Raw genomic sequence first — 20571 nt, 5'->3', positions numbered from 1 at the left:
CCCCCCCATTGTAATTTATGCACCCTGCATGTAGATTAGGGGGCCAAACCCATGGATGGGGGGTGCCTGTTTCTCCCTAATGGACGGGCCGCTCCTGGGTACTTGTTCTTCAAGTGCAGCCTAGTTCTTTGATTTTAAAAACCAAGGTGTGATTGCAGATATCAACTTTATACTTTAGAGATTAGAATAGAGCTGCCACCCTGCCAACCTGTCCAATTGGCTGGAAGGGGTTGGCTGCTGCATCTTACCTAATTAGCACAGGAATCAAAATCTTCAAATCTTGCACTAGTATCGCACAACAAAACAATGCAATTACCATAATTTTATTCTATAGGCCCTCTGCTTGTAGAAAACATGCAATATGTTGAGGGTTATAAGTAATCTTCAAAAAAATAGTCAATTTAACATGAAAAAACATGGAAAAAAGGATACCGGTAACTTTAAAAAGCACAAGCTCTTTTAGTATAGTTAGAGACATCAGGAAGCTGTTTGAATACAACCTGATATGGGAAAAAGTCTCCCTTAGCCTTATGATAGCTCTGATCAATGTGTTAGTGGCAACTTCAGCGTGGACTCCAGCCAGGCCACGCCCCCAGCACTTTTCACTCCGCCCCTCAGAGCTTAGTCATGGGGATCCCTGATAACCTGATACCTTTGCTTTTTTCATGGTGCTTAGAGAGATGATTTCACAGTGCAGACTAATGTAAATATTGCTTTGTTGATGTTCAGTCTGTCTGCAGTTTACACTGATCACCAATACACAAGCAGAAGTCTTTCTGATTTAATAGGTTGATTTACTAAAGGAGTAGAATGTGTTTACTTTGCAAATTGAACAGCCTACACTCCCTTTTTTTAACTGACTGATCATTTTTACTGTTATATATTAAAAATAATTACTGGTTAAAAGAAAATTGTAGGATAGAAAGAGCCAGTCTCATAAATTCTGTTAACATCCAACTACAATAGTGACACAAGAAGATTATTTTGTCATTTGCTTTTTTCTAGAACCTGATGAGGAGACTCTTGAAGGTAAGGACTAATCAGCTTTTTTCAATCTGAATTCTGATTTCAAACACTATTTACTATGAGTAGACACGTTTGACTATTTAGGAGACAATAGTGAGCAATTCTGAATGTCAGATATTGAGAGTATGTTAGCAGGTGCAGTTAGCTAGTCTGACACTAGGTGGCTTTGTCCAAACATAGTATGGTAAAGGTAACTATGTCATTGGATGTTAGGTCCCCTTTTAGAGAAAACCCTCTTCAATTGATGTAGTGGATGGAGCTAGTGCCCATATAAATGTGAGAATGGGAGGAGTCTTAGACATGGGACATTGGAGCTGAACACCCCAGAGTCATGTGGATGTAGTCAGCTACTGCAAGGGACCTTCACAGGGCTGAAACATTGGGTGAGGCAGTTTAACACCCAGAAGAACCGGCTGTAGTCACCCTGACTCTTGTTACGGTCTGTTGTGGGCTGTGAGTAGGCTGCAAAAGGCCTTTTAGGCCATGCTAAGTGTTCTCTGACGTGAGTACTAGTAAACCGGGACTGAGAGTAACATTTGGGAGTGTGCCTGACTGGGCAGATCTATAGAATTGGACATGGAGGGAGAAACAGGTATACTAAAGAAAAGCACCTTGGACATCTGTGACAGGGGCTGAATGCTGGGAATCTAGTATACATGACAAATGGTCCCAACACTGTGGTTCTCCCAAGGAATGAGTAGGTATAAGGGAAGATGGCTTTTTTATTATGTGCTGGCATTCCACACCCAAATGACTGCTACAGAATGTCCGTTCCTGTGTTGTGCTCCATACTGAAGAGTTCTGTGAGTATGGCAATGTGACGTTAGATATCACAACCATCTTTGAAGAGCTACAGTAGTGTGAAAAACGTATTTCTTGTGTGGACATTTATTTTATTCTTAAATATTAAGGCCTACGGCCAGGAATGTCATGACTGGGCCTACAGCCAGGAGTTTGGCACAATATGGCGAAGGCATCCAGCTACCAGCAGGTAGGTTATTGTCCTATACGAGAGAGAAGCTGGGCATGTACTGGCACACTTTGGCACCAACACACAGCCAATCAGAAGACCCCCTACAAGCAGGCTAGAGCCTTTATTTTTTATTCAGAATAGTGAGGAATGGAAGTCTAATGTTGAATTGGCTTAATTAGGCAAAAATCTCATTGGGTCTTGGTGTGTCTTCACATTTTTAGCCCAAAACTTCTGTTATCTATCTGATGTAAACATAAAATGAATCATTTGAATTCCTACACTTGTATTTCTATAAAGCTTCCCTAGCACCTTTTTATCTCTTTATGGTGCTGTACACCCACATGTTATAATTGCGACTGAGTTTTGTTTGGAGTTGCTTTAAAATGGCCAGTGAAAAAGCTGCTTCAAACCCTCACACTCCAGAGATCTGTGCTGGCAGAGTTGAGTAGCAGTCACACCCCTCATCACAGCAATCTGTATAGTCTAGTATTTCAGAGAAGGGGAGAAGGTGTATCCAACCAGATCTGTGTGATTACTGAGTGCACTGGGTCTTTTCTGGCCTCTGTTAGACTGTACAGCTCTGTTAAGACACCCTGCCCAACTGCTGTAACAGTAGAAGTGGCAATAAGACTTTGAAAATAGATGTTGCTAGCATAATATCTGATTGCATCTCTGTGACTTTAGTTGGACTTTCAGGCCTCGTTAATATGGGATATATCAATGCATACCCCATGCAGGGGCCGTGTTTAACCGCATGGGGATGCGCAGGTGTTCTCTGTATCCCCAAGCAGACAGTCCTTTTGATGTCATTTGGGACACAGAAGCTGCAAGAACACAGTTGCTTCCTAATGTGACATCCGTGTGGGTGAGGGTGCATGGCTCCAAATGCAGCTGGGTGAGTTTAGTGACATGAACTCATACAGTTGTAATATTGGGAGCAGCGACTGTGTCTATGCAATCGCTGCATCCAAACTGACATGAATGATCTGCCTGCAAAGAAAACCTGAGCAGGTAAACACCGCCCTCACACAGAGAGCGCAATGATATGCCCCACGTAAATGAGGTCTAAAGGGATTTTTTTTTTAACAGTATTTTAATTGTAAAAAGCCTATTCAAGTCATTTCTTTCTATCATAGTCTATTCACTTTGCCCCTTAATTCCAGTATCTGCAAATAAAAAAAACAAAAAACTTACATTTGACTGTGTCAACATTAAATTGCTATATTTTTTTGAATGTGTTTTCTTTAAAACGTAAAAGAATAAAAAGAAAAGTTACACAAAAAAGCAATTATATTACTGTCATGAGATAAACTAACAGTTCAGGAGAAAATCACACTTTCAAATGTCTATAGTAACACCCTGACACCTGAAGGCTTGGTGGCACCTATGGAGTCATAGGGGCACCTCCAGAGGCAGGGGACAGGCCAGCATTTCACCCCAGAGATGAGTCCATGGTTAATATGGGGGACTGAGAAAGAATATTGGGCTCCAGTCATTTTTGTTTTTTTAAAGATTTATTCTGGAACAGTTAAGGAGGTGAGTGTTAGGGGCCCCAGATTCCATAGCAGATCACTTACAGACTCTTCATTTCCATGTCCAGCTTCACAGTGCAAGAACTTTAAGCCAACCAACAACACTGTAAATAGCATCCTAGCTCGTTCAGACTTCTCTGTTTCCTAGGTTCAGTGTGTCCTCCAAGTGAGTCAGCAGGCCCAGTGAGAAACCAGACTTCATCCTGGCTTTCTCCAGCAAAGGTCCTCACCTGGGTCCCCTCCCTGGCACAGCTTCCATCATCTACAGGCAGGACAGCCCTCAGGACCACTTCAGGTCTAAGCCTAAATTCAGCAATGGTTAGGTCCCACACTGGTGGGGCCTAATAGCAGAGCTAAATCCAGTAGCACCTCCCTAGGCCTCAGCCAAGGGGAAGAGAATGATTACAAGACTTGTCCCAAATATTTATATCCTCCCCCAGCATGCACCAGTGGCCTGCACCTCCTACTGGGTTGGCTGAAGGAAATATAAATATTCTTAACTCAGTCTGTTTGTGAAATCTCATACTATTGCCATTGGTACCAGTAACACCTACTGGCAGCAGAGAAATCACAACTCACCTTGAGCTTAGGAAAAGACAAACTATACAATCAGTCTGGGCTAACTATCACCCAGCCAAAAACTAAATTTAACAAGTAGCCCCTGTTTAGGAAAGGGTGGTTACACTTTAAAAAAATTAATGTCGCTGGGGAAAATAACAATTGAAAACCAATGCATTATTTTGTGTTTGGACAAAAGGCATTGTAATTTTGTCATTCTAGAAATTGCAATAAATCCTTGAAGGGTGCTGAAAATCCTGTTTTGGACCTTCTAGGTGTTAAGGATAATTGAGTACTAATTAGCAGGAAAAATCAGACACAGCTGAATCATTTTTGATCCTATACACACACAACTGGCCAAATAAAGTAGAGATGCACTTGTCTGGATCCTCATTTTCTAAAAGTTAATAAGTGCTAATGACAACTCAAGTGCACTAGGAGTCCAAATGTTCATGTTTATGTCCAAAACTTGTCCTAAAGAATTCTTTATATAGATAGATGGTATTTGCATGTTTGTTGTATACAGCTTCACCAAGAGAGTTCCTCTTCACTATTTTTCCCTACACCATAAAAAAATGACCCATAGATGAAGTCTCTGGTCTTGAGTTGTCCACATCCAGACTTCCATAACCGGTGGAGACACTTTCACAATATATACAAAATCTAGACTTCAAGTAGAACTGTATTGGTGTTCTAATCTCTCTGCATTTTTTTCCAAAACTAAAAGAAAAGGTTTGCCTTTAGTAGTTTTTCCATGCTTCTTCTACAATCTCACCAATTTCTGTATTTCTTTATAAAACTTTTGGGGTGTGCAGCCCTGCCTGACTCTCACACATGTCTCTTTCCACTATACTGATAGAATATCAATATTTATGAATGGTTTGGGTCTTTTGAGAATGATTGACTTCCTTATGTATATCATCATATATTCTAGGTATATATATATATATATATATATATAATTTATTTATTTTTGTTACATATATTTATGTAATGATTTGTTTGAAGCTTCAAATGCATTTATTGGAAAAGCAGTTCTATGTAGAATTCTCATGTGGTATCAATTAGTTTCACCTCCCCCATCGTAAGAGATAAGGTTATATCCTTTTCCAAAGACACAAAGTTTATATATGTTAAGTTAAGAATATAAGTTGGGGGGGGGCGTGTCCAAGATGGCGCTGGGAGCGGACGTGTAGTACCAGAGCTCCCACTCCGGACTTAAATCCTTCTATAATCCTGGTGTGGATTTTGCACATATCGCCCTGCTAAATACACCGAGGTCTCCCCTGTGACTCAGGGAATGCGCAGACACAAAAAGGGGACACAGAAACCGCGAGTTCCTGACCATACGCGGACGCCGCCGAAGCCCGGGCCTTCTCCTCCTAAGGCTCACCACATGGAGACGCAGACATCCGCCCCGCCGGACGGCGCGATTCAGGCTGGATCTCAGGCGTTTGAGGCCCTGATGCAGGCTATCTCCACATGCCAGGCCACTCTCACCATAAAAATAGACCATGTCCAGGAAGAAACCGCTCTTATCCGCCGGGACATGGACCGTTTCAGGGAGCGAGTGGGTGAGGTGGAACGGCGGGTCTCTGCCTCAGAGGACGTGCAGAGGGAACACCATGAGGACATTCAGATCCTGAAAACGAAAGTGAGGGCACTTGAATTCAGGGCCGAAGACGCCGAGAATCGGAATCGGAGGAATAATCTCCGGGTCCTCGGTCTCCCGGAGGGTGCAGAAGGGACAGACCCGGTCGGATTTATGGAGAAATTGCTGCCAACTCTCCTCCCGAAAGCTCAGTTTTCCCCGCACTTCTCCATCGAACGAGCCCATCGAATGCCTGCTAGCAGAGGCCCACAGGGAGCGCCGCCGCGCACTTTCATTTTTAAACTCCTGCATTACAGGGACAGGGACACAGTGCTCCGCTCTGCTCGCCTGCAAGGAGACCTACACTACGAAAATTCGAAAATTCTCATCTTTCCAGACTACTCTGTGGAGACACAGAGGCAGCGGAAATCTTTCGACCATGTTTGTGCCATGTTGAGAGAGAAAGGAATCAAGTATAGCATGCTATTTCCAGCCAAACTGAGGGTGCAGGATGGCGAAAAAGTGCAGTTCTTTACCTCTCCCAGAGAGGCGGCTGCATGGGCTGATACCATTCGAAGGTGATTTCCACCAAATTGTGAGTACAATGCTGGAGAGTCTGCAGAGGGGTATTGTTACTAGAAGGGAGGGATCGCTACTGGTCATTTATCACAGCATCAAGGACACCTGCGGGCTGTTTGTTCAGTACCCCCCCTGAACTGGTAACTCTGGTCCTAACCCATATTTCCCCCCTCCAGTACATCCCTGGTGGCACATGGGTTTTTTCCGAGATCCAGCATGGGGTTAGAAGAGAGACGCTTGCTGTGAAACCCTGAACCTCTCCTTATATATAAATACCCTTTATTGATACTGTCTACTCCTGGACAAAAGACAAGTTTTTCTCATTAATCCTGGACTGTCGCCAAACACGCAGAGGTGACGCCTCATCCTCTTTGGGACAGGATAGGGCCCCCAGTAATCACCTGCCTTTTGTACTTTCCTCTCCCCTTTCCCCCCCCCCTACTTCCCCCTGCAAGTTTTTCCAGCAAACCCTCGATCCCGGCTGGGGTCGGGGACACTCGGCAACTACCGCAAGTTTTGTGCCCCCGGGGCTCCGGGTGATCCACACCAACTCTTCCTTACCGGAACTTAAAGTACACTTGAATATTTTTTGATTCTCAGAGGTTGGTTTCCTCTAGTTCACTGCCTCCATGACTAGCCTTTGGGCTGTAGCAATTTTTGGGTTACAAACCTGCCTCCATGTTGGGGGGTCGGGTGGGGTGGGGGGGGTTTGGGGACGTTGAGCCATGTTTCTGGCTCCCAGTTTTTTGTTTTCTATTATTTGACAGTACTGTGATTGCTCGGCCTACTAGATCTCTTGCCAAGCCTTGGTTCACTTCGGGCGCCCCTTGGGATGGCTGGTGGTGCACCGGGACTTGTATGCAATATATATCCTGTTTCTTTAATACTTAAACTGTATACATGACTAACCTGGATATCCTCTCCTGGAACACACGGGGTCTAAACTCTCCACTGAAACGCTCCTTAGTGTTTCAATTCATCAAAAAGCATAACCCCCATATTTGTGTGTTACAGGAGACACATTTGATTGGTAGCAAAACCCTCAGCCTAAAGAAACCTTGGGTAGGTTATCACTACCACTCTAACTATTCCAACTTTGCTAGAGGGGTTAGTATTTTGGTCCTAAAGACTCTCCCCTTTAAACTCCTTGATTTGGTTTTGGATCCTGATGGGAGATATGTGCTAATACACGCTCTGATATATGACCTACCATGGGTGCTGGTGGGTGTATACCTGCCCCCCCCGGCTTCCTTCAGGGTCCTCAACTTAATCTCGGGAGGGCTGGCTCGGTTTCCCCCGGATAATGTGGTGCTAATGGGAGACTTCAACCTGGTTCCGGACTCTGGGTTGGATAGGAGCTCAGTGGGAGGTACGGCTCGCCATGACTTAGCGGACTGGGCTGACACATATGGTCTGGTGGATGTTTGGAGATGGAAAAACCCCCAAACCAAAGCATTTACATGCCACTCAGCCACGCATAGATCATTCTCTCGTATAGACCTGGCCTATGTGGCGGCCCCTGTCCTTCCCAGAGTTCGAGATATCAGCATACTTCCACGGGGAATCTCGGACCACGCCCCGCTGCTGCTGTCCCTGGAACTGACGGCGACTCCGTCGGATAAACTCTGGAGGTTGTCCAGATTCTGGATATCTGATACGGAAGTGGACTCTCAGTTTCAGGATTCGATGCAGCAATTTTGGCAAGTCAACCCGGGCACCGCCCCTGATAACACTGTTTGGGAGGCCTTCAAGGCCTCATCAAGGGGGCACTACCAATATATCATTGCTAAAGTAAGGAGACTACGCAGGGCAGAACTTACTAGACTTGAAGCAGAGGCGATTAGGCAAGAGGCTCTTTATGTCCGGTCTCGCGACCCACAAGACTATACCACACTCCAATCCCTTATTCAACAGACCTTGTTGACACAGACCTCCCTGACACAAAAAAAGCTATTATACCAATCCCAACGCATATTTGAGCAGGGTGAGAAGACAGGTCGCCTTTTGGCCTGGCTCTCCAGGGAACAATCCGGGGTAACGGCAATAGCGCGGATTAGAGATCAGGACGGGACACTTCATTCCTCCCCAGCGGAGGTAAACAGATGCTTTACCAAATACTATCAGCAATTATATAGCTCACGAGTAGTGTACGACCAACAGGCCCTTACTGACTATTTGGGGGAAATTGACATCCCAGTCCTCACAACCACCGCAGCAAACAATCTGGACGCTCCCATCCAACTGGAAGAGATACAAAAAGCCCTCAAAATGATGCAGACAGGGAAAACGCCGGGCCCAGACGGCTTCCCAGTAGAGTTCTATAAGACTTACATGGAGGAACTAGCCCCTAGATTACAGATGGTTTTTAGCTCAGCTCTAAAAGCTGGGGCCCTCCCGGCCTCGATGAGTGAAGCAGTCATAGTGCTCATTCCGAAACCGGGGAAAGATCTTACCCTCTGTGCGTCCTACCGCCCTATCTCTCTCCTAAATGTTGACGCGAAGGTCCTAGCCAAAATCCTTGCCAACCGCTTAAATAAAGTCATCACTGCCCTGACTCATCCGGATCAAACGGGGTTCATGCCCGGTAGAGGTACAGATATAAATATCCGTAGATTACACACTCATATTGCGGTGGCTGACCCGGGGAGCCCTGGGGTGGTGGCCTCACTCGACGCTGAGAAAGCTTTTGACTCGGTCGAGTGGGGCTACCTGTGGAGGGTCCTTTCCAGATTTGGTTTTGGTCCGGTTTTTCTCTCCTGGATTCAGATGTTGTATGCACATCCAAGGGCTCGCATACGCACAGGGGGTAACCTCTCGGAGCCATTTCTCTTGGAGCGGGGGACTCGGCAGGGATGCCCGCTGTCCCCGGCATTGTTTGCCTTGGCCCTGGAGCCGCTGGCGGCCCATATTAGAAGTGACCGAACCATTACGGGTATCAGGGTAGGCCCACTGGAGGAGAAATTGTCCCTTTACGCCGATGATTCCCTCCTTTATTTAGCTGATGCCTCCGGGTCCTTGAGGGCTGCCTTGTCTCAGTTTGAAGCCTTCAGCCGCTTTTCAGGAGTCCGTATCAACTGGGACAAGTCAGTCCTCTTTCCACTTCACCCATCCCTGCCCCGCATCGACACTCTGACCCCTCTCGGATGGGTTGAAGAGTTCACATATTTGGGCGTTAGAGTGGCCTCGTCCTTAGATGGGTACCTGGAACGTAATATTCTTCCGGTGTTGGACAAGCTTACCAAACAGTGTACTACTTGGCGCAAGCTCCCACTTACGCCGGTGGGCAGAGGGAATCTAATCAAAATGGTGTACATGCCCAAACTGTTGTACTTTTTTCGTCACACTCCTGTTCATATACCCCGGGCTTTATTCCGGAGACTAGACAGTATTGTGGGTGACTTTGTCTGGGCGGGTAAACCTCCTAGAGTGGCCAGACGGACCCTTTACCTTCCCCTCTCTGGAGGTGGCCTGGCCCTCCCAAATTTCCTCATATATTACTGGGCGGCAGTTTTGGTCACCGTCCGTTGGTGGTTCTCCCAGCCTAGACAGAACCCAGCGGTCACCCTCGAAGCCGCAATCCTTGGTTCATATGCGGCCCTTTCTAATCTAGTCTTCAGGGGGTGTAAAGCACACCCGGCTGTTACGGTGCCTATGAAGACCACTATACGGGTTTGGCAGTGCTCCCGGACGGCACATCGGGACCCCACGGCGGTCTCCCCCCATACACCCCTTTGGGGCAATCCCCTTCTTCCCCACCTAAATACAATACCTGACCCGGCGGCATGGGCAGCGAAGGGAATTGTTACCCTTAAGCAAATAATGCCAAACGGCAAGATCCTAACATTCCTGGAACTAAAACAAGCATTTAAACTTCCCCGGTCCTTCCAATTTCGTTACTGGCAGCTCCGACATGCCCTTACATCCCAATTCCCTAGCCCAGTCACTCTGACCTCTGACTCTATTGAGAGACTTCTTACGACAGAACTTTTGCACAAACCACTTTCCACCCTCTACATGTATCTTACAGTGGCCCATGACACGGACACCTCACACTTGCTGGCCAAGTGGAAGGTAGACATTCCCAACCTTGACGAAGAGATATGGGAAGAATGTGTTTCCACGTTTATTCCCTCTATGATAGCGTCCAGAGATCGTTTTGTACAATTAAAATTCCTGCATAGGGCATACTATACCCCACAAAGGTTGGCCAACATATACCCCTCTCACAGCCCATTGTGCACGAGATGCTCCACTGAACGGGGCTCCTTCTTCCATATGGTATGGACCTGTCCCAAGATCCATCCATACTGGAGAGGAGTAGCGGAGGTACTAACAGAAGTCTGTGGTGCCGCTTTGACACTGGACCCTCTTGTCTTCTTGCTCAGCTATCTTGGGGATGTAGAAGGTGACCGCTATACCAAATTATGCTTGACTTTTGCCCTCTACTATGCAAGAAGAGAAATCCTATTGAAATGGAGGGGTACAGAGCTCCCCACAGTTGCCGCATGGCGAAATGCAATCAATAAAGTCCTTCCATTATACAAAATTACTTATGAAAGTAGAAACTGCCCGGCAAAATATGATAAAATATGGTCAAACTGGTCTGATGTCTAAAGCAGTGAATTTATATCATATGAAACTGTCATGGTATTGCACCCATAGGCCACTGGGGAGCTGGGGGTGGCTGTTGATCGTTCTCTGGTTTATCTCTCCCCCCCTCACTCTCCCCCCCCCACCTGCTTCCCTCCCTTCCCCGCTTTCCTCCCCCCCCCTCCTTCCTTCCTCCCCCTTTTTCCCTACTCTTTCCCTCTCCCCCCCCCCCCTGGACCGAAATAATCTCCTTCTCGTTATTTCTTTAGCAGGAGAATGTTAGGTACAAGCTAAGAATATCACTGTTGGTATAAAGTATATGCACCCCCCCCTTATTTGTACTGAACCATTTGATATTGGTAGTTTTTTTAAAAAAATAGACATATTCTTTACTACGGAATGCTTTTCACCTTTGGAAACTTTGATTTTCTGTTTGCCTGGCAACGGTCAAATCCTACTGAGTTATGATCTGGTGGCAAATACTGTACTGACTATGTTCATGCTATTTGTATTTTATAATTTTCCTTTTTGTATTCTTACAATAAATAAAAAACTTTTACTGTCAAAAAAAAGAATATAAGTTCTTTCTTTACATTACAATATTTCTTGTTTAGGATATTAATAAGAACACTGCATTTTAAATGTGTATATCTACTGATATGTAGTAGGATTTTAGATGTTTAAAGGAAACCTTTATATTGTATAAGTTCAATTATTCTTATTTTAGCTACTCTCACATAGTCCACAGCCCCACCATTAGGAATGTTAGATTGAGTGACACCCACCTTTTTAGAAAGGTGGGAGGGAAATTGCTCATTCAAAGTTCCCGGTTTTTCTGTGGGACTATAAGGAAAAAACAAACCTTTAAACCAGTCTGAATACGAAAAGGGAGGGGTTGTTTTTTAGGAGTAGAAAAGCTTGTAACAGGAGGGGACAAAGGCAGACATTCACTCCAGACAGAGGGGATGAGACATTGAAGGAGGCTGACAAGCCTTCTCACACACACTCACACACTTACATCTCAAGAAATTGATGCTACTTTTATGCACAGACATATCTGATTTAATCTTCATTTCAAGAATAAGAAACGTATTGATGCTATTTTTATATTCTACGTTTTGACATTGTTTTTGTAACATTTTGCTATTTTATTATTAAATCAATTTTTGAGTTTTTACACGAGAACTGAACGGATTTTCTTGGAACTTTTCTCATCAATATGAATTATTGAAATATAGTTATTAATACAGTAATAACTCAAATTCAACATACCAATTTTATTTCTTTCCGTGTTTTTCAAGATGTATTTGTTCTTTGTCCGGAAGAACCTCCAGAGTCTCTCAAATCACACGATGATTGTCTGCAAGCATATCAACCTAGACCAATGGAATCTTGTTCAGTTGGTAAGCTAAAAAAAGACATACACACAGCTACATGACTTAAAAAAGGGAAACACTCCCTCATTTTCTTGTCCTGAAGAGATGGTACCTAGAATACAAGTCTGCAGGAGCTGACAACAAATGTAGAATTAGTTTTGGGTTGTTTTATTAGACAACCCATCATGTACTTCAAACACTGGAGTATAAAAACACCCTGTATTCATTATTTAAATAAGGATTTTATAGAAAAAAGAATGCAAAATATAAATATGTAATATCAGTTTATAAACACAAAAAATTAGCAAAACCATAACAGTTTACCTTTAATTTAATGTATTATAAGAAGGGGTACATGCTTGTGAAGGTTGTTATTTAATCAGGTCATGGTATAGCTAGTGTAGGACTGTTCCTGTTCTGTAATGTTAACCTGTTCCCTGCTGGCCGTGCGCATATATGCGGCCTCTTAGCAGGTGGGTTTCAATGCCGAGAGGCCACATATGTGTTCCTATGTGACCATTTTCTGTGCTGAGAGCCCACACCCTACGCACTCCCAGCACAGTTGCCAGAGGGAATCGGAAAGCTCCCAATGCATACTTGTGATCAGGAGCTTTCCGATCATGAGACTGATGTGACAGCCAATCACAGTGGTCACATGATCTGAATTCTCGCCTCCACCTCCCAGCATTTCAAACCTCTTAAAGGGCCAGGAGGCGGCGGCTATCATAGCTTATCTAAGCTGCTTTTCAGTTCGAAATAGTGTCAGGCGTTTACCCCAGCATCTATAGTCACACAGGTCGCTCATTCAAATTAATCCAATCACCATGGAATGTGTCAAAGCAGATGTTGATTGTCCAAAAACAGGATTGGTGGTGTAAAGGTTTGTGAAAACACCCTTTTCTAATTAAATCATTCAATCCCATGGTGCCAGGAAGCCTGCAACATGTGCTAATCCTTCAATTTACATGGCTAAAGGTGTGAATTATAATAAAGAACAAAACTGCAGTGCTAGTAAAAAACATAGGTAAAAGAAAATTGCAGTAATGGTAGTAAGGCTCTTGCATAACCTAACAGTCTTTAAATGTGTGTGTGTGTGTATATATATATATATATATATATATATATAGTGGTAGTAATAAGACTGTTCCACATCATGAGAGAATCCTTCACCATGATGTTCAAAAGGAACGTCAGATGCAAGTCCCTTTAACAAAAGTTTGACAGCATGAGTGAGACTTCCATGAATATCAAGATGAACCACAGTCACAACATTTGAATCCAAGGCATACCAGAAAGTTAGACCTCGAAGCCTAGAGGTCAATCTGAGCTTTAGTATTATACAATGCTCATACAGGATTACCAAACAGACCACAGCTGCCTCATATGTTCCCAATGCCACATTTATAATGTTATAATCATTATCCACAAAATAGACGAAAATGCCAATGGTGCAGATTACCCAAGGCTTTCATAGTATAATATGTTGTAGAGGAAGCAATATTAGACAGCACTACATCCTGAAAACATATTAAAACAAACTCCAAAGGGAAGGACACTTTGGACTTTTACTGGTGTGCAAGGGCAAACAGATTAAAAAAAAATACTTTTACAGCTTTTATTCACATAAGATTCATAGATAATAACATGTGGTGTGTCTAAAAAGATTAGTGAATGGTCCGATATCTCAATGACAACATGGACCAGGTGCACGCACATGCACATGGCTATTCAGAGACACATCGAGAAGCACCACCTAGCATGGAGTACACGTGACCGCCAGGGTAAACCCGCTGCTGGCAGTCAAATGTAGTCAGTGTGAGCGGTAGGGTCACAGTTCAATGGAGCAATGAGTGAACATCAAGTTCTGATACAAATTGGGGAAGACCGCGACATGTACAGGACGGAAGCTGCAAACAGAACATGTGTTTACGACTTTCACGACGGGAAGGTATCGACCAAGAATGAGCCATGTTTTGTTGGCCATCGACAAGCAAAACCCCAGACATGATCGAGCGAGTGTGATGAAAGCTGCCATGAGTTCAGCGTCTGACTCTTCGATTGATGGCGAAGGAGTTGGGCATTAGCAAGCACGCGGTGCGCACCATCGTCCATGAAGATTTGAGTAAGCAGAAGATCTGTTCCCAGTTTATGCTGCACAAGCTGACAGACGAACAGAGAGCAAAACAGTTGGAAACCTCTGGAGATTTCATTACCATGTGTGACCAGGGGATTCATCCTTTCTGCGAACTATCGTCACAGGGGATGAGACCTGGTGCTACTAGTTTGATTCGGAATCCAAACGGCAATCGGTGGAATGGAGTTCACCGTCTTCCCCATGACCCAAAAAGAGTCACCTGCAAAAGCTGATAGTTTCCATAAGCTTTATGAACTTTGCCAAAAGTGAGTTATGAAGGATGGAGATTATTTTGAAGGCCAATAAAGGTAATTTGTTTGTATCTTCTGTTTTGTTTGTTTTCTGATACCATTCACCAAACTTTTTAGACACACCTTGTGTATATATACACATACGGTATATATACAGGTCTCTTAATGAAACAATGTGTAGCCTGCATACAATGCACATTATATTATAGGACAAGATACAGAACAAAATGCTCCCAAAGGGGCAGGGTTTTTTAAGGTGCCCCTAAATTTCAAATTTTATACAAAAGAAAATTTGAATATTTTATTACATCAAGTTAAAAATATGTCACAAAAAACAGAAGAACAAATAAATGTAAAAACCGTCTAAAATACATTAATAGTATGATGGATCCATTTATCTTTAAAAATTTACAGCCATGATCTATTGTAGGTGGTAACCATGGAATGATAATCCCAATAATCCCGACATTTGTCACCAAGTATTGGACTTCTTCAGGGGATATATAGCTTTAATATTTTCTTGGGGGGGCCTGTCAGTTAGTCTGTACTGGGCCCCATGATTTCTATCAGCAGCCCTGCGGATGCTTGTCGGGGTTTGGTCCTCTTATATACACTCCTCCCGTCACACTAGACCATCTGTTTGTTCACCACATTTTATATTATGGTTATAACTACTTGTAGACAAACTGGCCCCCTCCTACAAATTCAGGCATGCTTAAAGTGGTTGTACACCCTGTACAACCACTTCTGCATACAGGTAAGCCTATATTAAGGCTTACCTGTAGGTGCTGGAAATATCTCCTAAACCTCCACGGTTTAGGAGATATTTAAGAAAAAGCCAAGCGCCGATGACTACGGCACATGCGCACTTTAGAAAGGTAGGATTGTGCCGCTTCTAAAGGGGTTATGCCATGACTGTCGGCTCCCGCACGCATGCGCGGGACTGACGTCACGCTACTCCGGCCAGTCACAGAGCCGGAGTTCGTGGCCCCGGAAGGAAGGGGGTGAAGATGGAGGCTCGCTGCTAGTGGGGACAGCGGTGACATAACAGGCTTCGGTTTCAGGTAAGTGACAAATAATGGGCTACTATGCGATGCATAGTAGCCCATTATGCTTTACCTTTGCAGGGAAATAAAGAGGAAGTAAAACCCATCAGGGTTTACTTCCTCTTTAAGGATTGGGTAAAACTCTGACAGTAAATAATATAAGAACATGTATGAATGTGTGTGTGTGTGTATGTGTGTATATATATATATATATATATATATATATATAAACACACATAGATATCCTATTTAAGGCTGAATCTGCTACCATATAAGCTTGCCGATGGCAAGCAAATTCAATTTAGAACAGATAAAAAACATTCATCAAGGCAGCGCTACATATACAGACAAGTTCCCGCTGTCACGAGTGTGTTATCATAACCATGTATATAAGGGTAAAGTCCACAGAGTAATCGTTGCAACTGTGTGATCACTTCACATTAACAGGTGTACTAGAGTCCAAAAAACAGGAAGAGTGCTTCATTATATCCTAGATATAGCCATTTCACCATCACCTCCACACGTGTATAGCTGGGGGGTAAAATGTCCCCCTATGAATTAGACTGTTAGCAGACTGTGCTGGGTAACAGGCACAGAACACCAGATCTTAATTTTAATTCTGCTGGATAGTTAATCGCGGATCCTGTTGCAGCCGGGAAGAATGTGACGCCTGCTAATGAGAATGACACTGACTGATCGGTGCACAGAAGTAGCTATTTCACTTATATTATGGTTTTAAAAAACAGTTAATATATAGTTCTCACTCCCAAATCTTTCCAAGTCACCTCCTTCCTTGACATGTAACACACAGAGTGAAAAGGAGTAAGTTGTTCTGTGCCTCTTCAGATATAAACCTGATGTTTTTTTATCCACAGATTTTATGTGTTCACTCACTAAAATCTTCCACTTCCAAGATTCATATCTTGGCCCATGCACAGTAATACCTTGGATTATGAGCATAATTCGTTCCAGAAGAAAGCTTGTAATCCAAAGCACTCGTATATCAAAGCGAGTTTCCCCATAGGAAATAATGGAAACTCAGATAATCCGTTCTACAGCCACTGCTTATCTATGCAGTACCGCATGTGGCCAGAGGTGCGGGGGCGCCTGAGACACTCGGAGACACTCGGGAACAAAGTGTTTCCGAGTGTCACCGGCGCCCCCGCACCTCTGGTCAAATGCGGTACTGCACACCCCAGAGGCTTGAAATCTGCTCGTCTTGGGGGACAACGCTCGCAAAGTGAATCAGGATTTAAAAAAAAAACCCTCAGATTGTAAAACACTCGTAAACCGTGTTACTTGCAATCCGAGGTTCCACTGTATTGTCCAAATATCTGAACCAATGACTTGGTGTTGTTCCTTTGAATGAGTTCAAGACTCCCCTCTCTGCCTCCTCTATGAACAGGTTAGCTACAATAGGAGATACTGGTGATTGTATTGCACGGCCATATTTTTTGTCTGTAGAAGTTGTGCTTGTTCTTGAAATAGGGGGTGAGACACACTCCATGGTGATTGGAATAAAGGGACCGAGCTATCTGTGTGGCTATAAATGCCAAAGCAGGTTCCTGGCACTCATTAGAACTGAAGAAGCCGCTTTGATAAGCTTCACAACATTTTCACCATTGCAGAAGAATCTAGATGTATGTGACTAACTACTACTAGCTAAGGGGGTACATCATTCTGTTTGACAATACATTTATTTTAATGTAATGTTTATGTATTTAATATATAATGCCAAATTCTAAGTGAATTTGCTCTTTCATTTTCTGCCAAAAAAAAAAGACATTTTTTCTAAAAATACTAGTGGCCGGGCTGTTTTCCTGACTTGGGACAAGTACTGTGGGCATAAGAACTTTTTGATTTTTCTTCGACTATCTTGATCTTGCGCTTGGTCAGTGACTCAGAAAATAGTGATCCAATGGGTCAGAATATTAGCCAGGCAACTAACAGATAGAGGTCAGAAATGGCATCTCTTGTATTTCTGTTATGATGGGATTCATTCAATGTCCATGTCTAATTTCATCACAAGAGCTGTTATTGGACAGTGACTTGTCTGCATCCAGATTTCTATAAGCAATGGTGACCTTTTCAGATTATATACAACAAATAGATGCTCTGCTCCTGCTACATTCTGTCTAACTACATTTATTTGTTTCTATGGTCCTGAAGATAAATGTGTACAGTGCCCAGAGGAAAGTCCAGAGCCGGTCACATCATATGATGGTGGTTTACGAATGTTAAAACCTAAATATAAAGTAATCAGATCACTTCTAACCGGTAAGATATAGAAAATGTATTCAGCTACAATCTTTGAGATCTATTTTAGCTCAGCAAGAATGTTGGTGACCTCCAAATAATATCATCTCCATCAACAGTAGATCCCTTCCAGCAACATAAGACCCCCCCAGCAACAATAGATTCCCCATCAGCAACAATAGACCCCCACACAAAATCAGATCCCCACTAGTGACAATTGATCCCCCAGCAGCCAATATCAATAGACCCTCCAGCACACCCGACACCCCATGCTATTACATGCATTTAGTGCTGGAGGTGCCGGACATTCCCGCTGAAGAAAAGCCCTGTATATATATATATATATCTAAGCAAAGTGTATTGTTATCTACTCATATTCTGCTTCTACAATTTAGATAGTTACAATAGCTGACTTTTAGGCCCCTTTTATATGGGCATCATCTGTTCAGTCGCGGGTTTTGCTAAGAAAAAACTCATTCAGTTTACATCAGTTAGCATCATCTTCTGTTTTAGTTCTTTTCCATCTACATCTGTTTTTTTTGTCCGCCTATGTTTTTTAAATGGAAAAAAAATGCTGACTTCTGCAATTTAAAAAACAGAGCTTATCGTAAGCTGAGGAAAAACTGATGCAAATGGACAACGCCCATTGACATCCGTTTGCCCATAGGAATGAAACGCTGTCTTTTTTTCATACACCAACAAACGGATTAAAAATGGAGAGATAGAACACCTGTGGCAGCAAAGTTCCAGGACAACCAAATATTAAAATGCTGGAAAATATTTCCTTTTAATAAAAAAAAAATATATAAGCAAGATTTTCCTTAACTTGCACTTTATAGCTTAACACTAGGCAGATTTAAGCATAGGCATGTACACGGGGTGTGCCTGGAACTCGCCCTCATCACCCCATGCAATGCAGAATTATGCTGCTGCGCTTCCGGCTCCCCTCCTCTCCTCTCCTCTCCCACCGGCTGCTGCTGCAGGCACACAGGGGGATGTTTCAGGATGAAAAGCGGGGGAAGGGGCCGGTAAAAATATCATCATAAATATCATAAACAAAAAATAATAAAATAAAAATAAATATCATAAACAAACGAAAAAAGACCGAACAAAAGTTGTCTTTGTTTCTGTTATAAAATTTTGCAAACAGGTAATTTTTCTCCTTCACTGATGTGCGCTGATTAAGCTGTACTGATAGGCACTAATAGGCAGCACTGATAGGCGGCACTTTTTGGCAGCACTGATGGATAATGATAAACTCAGGCATGTTCGCAAACCACACTTGCAGAACCGGCACTGCACAGCGTTTATCACAGGCAGTGAGATATTTCTTGATCTCTGCAGCTGCGCATCGGGAAAATGTCTCACTACCTATGATTAGCGCTCCGCAGTGCCAACTTCCTGGCAGGCTCTGCACGTGCAGTTTGCGAACACGCCTGAGCTCATCCTTATTGATGGACACTGATTGGTACTGATAGGCAGCACTGATGGTCACTGTTGAAGCTGCACTGATTATCAGGACACTAATGATCAGTGCCCTGATTATCAGTGCAGATGTCCCCTTTTCCCCTTTCACACTGGCCACCAGTTACCGGCTCTCTCCTCTCCTCATGCTGTGAATGCCAATAACCAGCAAGTGTGTTTACATGGTGATCAGCTGTGACTGGAAACAGCTGATCACACAGTAAAGAGCCACTGTGGTTGGCTCTTTATCCCGATCTGTGATTTGCTGTGTCAGCAGCCGATCACAGAGTGCCCCGGGTGTATGCTGCAGCGGGCGCAGTTCTGGGAGGACGTCAATAGATGCCCTCCCAGAACTGGACAACTGCGCTGTAGCCATCATTTGGCTATAGCACGGTTGGCAAGTGGTTAAAGAGCCCCTTCTGCCTGAGCAGAGCCGCCCCCCTCCCAAAAATTCCGCCCAAGGCAAACGCCTTGTTTGCCTCGCGGTAGATACACCCGTGTATGTATGTAGTGATATCAGAAAAATGTAACCAGCCAGGCAGTGAAGTGAAGTGGATTTAGGGAATTGATTGCACAAAGAGGAAGGAGCCTGTGGGAGTGGGCAATAAGGTAAGTAGTTGTACTTATTCCTGCCCCTCAGCCAGACAAGCATTTAACCCATGCAGTGCATCAGGGGGCCCCACTGCATATGTACATTTAAAAGCAGCCCTGAGTTGGATATTTGTATGTTTTATATACAAACAGTGTACATGCCTGAATGTGACCTGGTATCAGTCACTTGAAGTACAAAGAGCCCGTCAGTTTATGTGCTGACAAGAAGCATGCTTATAGAAGGAAAAAGCAAAGTGAAAGAGAGAGGAGCTCATGACTGTGCTGCTTCTTCTTTTACTATCCAATCACAGGCTGGAGGTGGGTCCAGTATGACCTGGGCTCAGGGGAGGTAGGTTGAGTGATGCTGGCCAGATCTAGTGGCAGAAGAAAAGTACTGTGGAGAAAATATCGAGAATAAAGTAAACTATTTCAGCAAAAGCTGCTTTTTTATCTTACCTTTTTATTGGGCTACACTTCTTTTTTTTCTTGTTATTTTTGACTGGCATTCTACATTAAACTTTTTGTTGTTTTGGGGAAAATTCTGATTATAACTATTATAATTTTTTTTACTGTATATTGATCATGGTTGTCTGTTTCTCTGAAT

At 43.6% G+C, this 20571-nt stretch overlaps 1 protein-coding gene across 9 annotated transcripts in view; it reads left to right on the top strand.

The window, feature by feature from the left end:
* The window catches only part of LOC141107518 (zinc-alpha-2-glycoprotein-like), an 87581-nt gene that overhangs the window by 35643 nt on the left and 31367 nt on the right, over positions 1–20571 (top strand). For 7 of the 9 annotated variants that reach the window (XM_073598298.1, XM_073598299.1, XM_073598300.1 and 4 more), the window contains 3 exons: positions 1006–1029; positions 12151–12252; positions 17826–17933. In XM_073598298.1, coding sequence (XP_073454399.1) covers positions 1006–1029; positions 12151–12252; positions 17826–17933 — 234 coding nt within the window. Of the gene's footprint in view, positions 1–1005; positions 1030–1937; positions 2018–12150; positions 12253–17825; positions 17934–20571 lie in introns of all 9 variants that reach the window. The other 2 variants (XM_073598303.1, XM_073598304.1) reach the window with 1 other exon arrangement.

The sequence above is a fragment of the Aquarana catesbeiana genome, linkage group LG09 (genome assembly GCF_042186555.1).
Source record: "Aquarana catesbeiana isolate 2022-GZ linkage group LG09, ASM4218655v1, whole genome shotgun sequence".
NCBI lineage: Eukaryota > Metazoa > Chordata > Amphibia > Anura > Ranidae > Aquarana > Aquarana catesbeiana.
The sequence above is the reverse complement of the archived record's forward strand: the minus strand, read 5'-3'. Positions and strand labels throughout refer to the sequence as shown.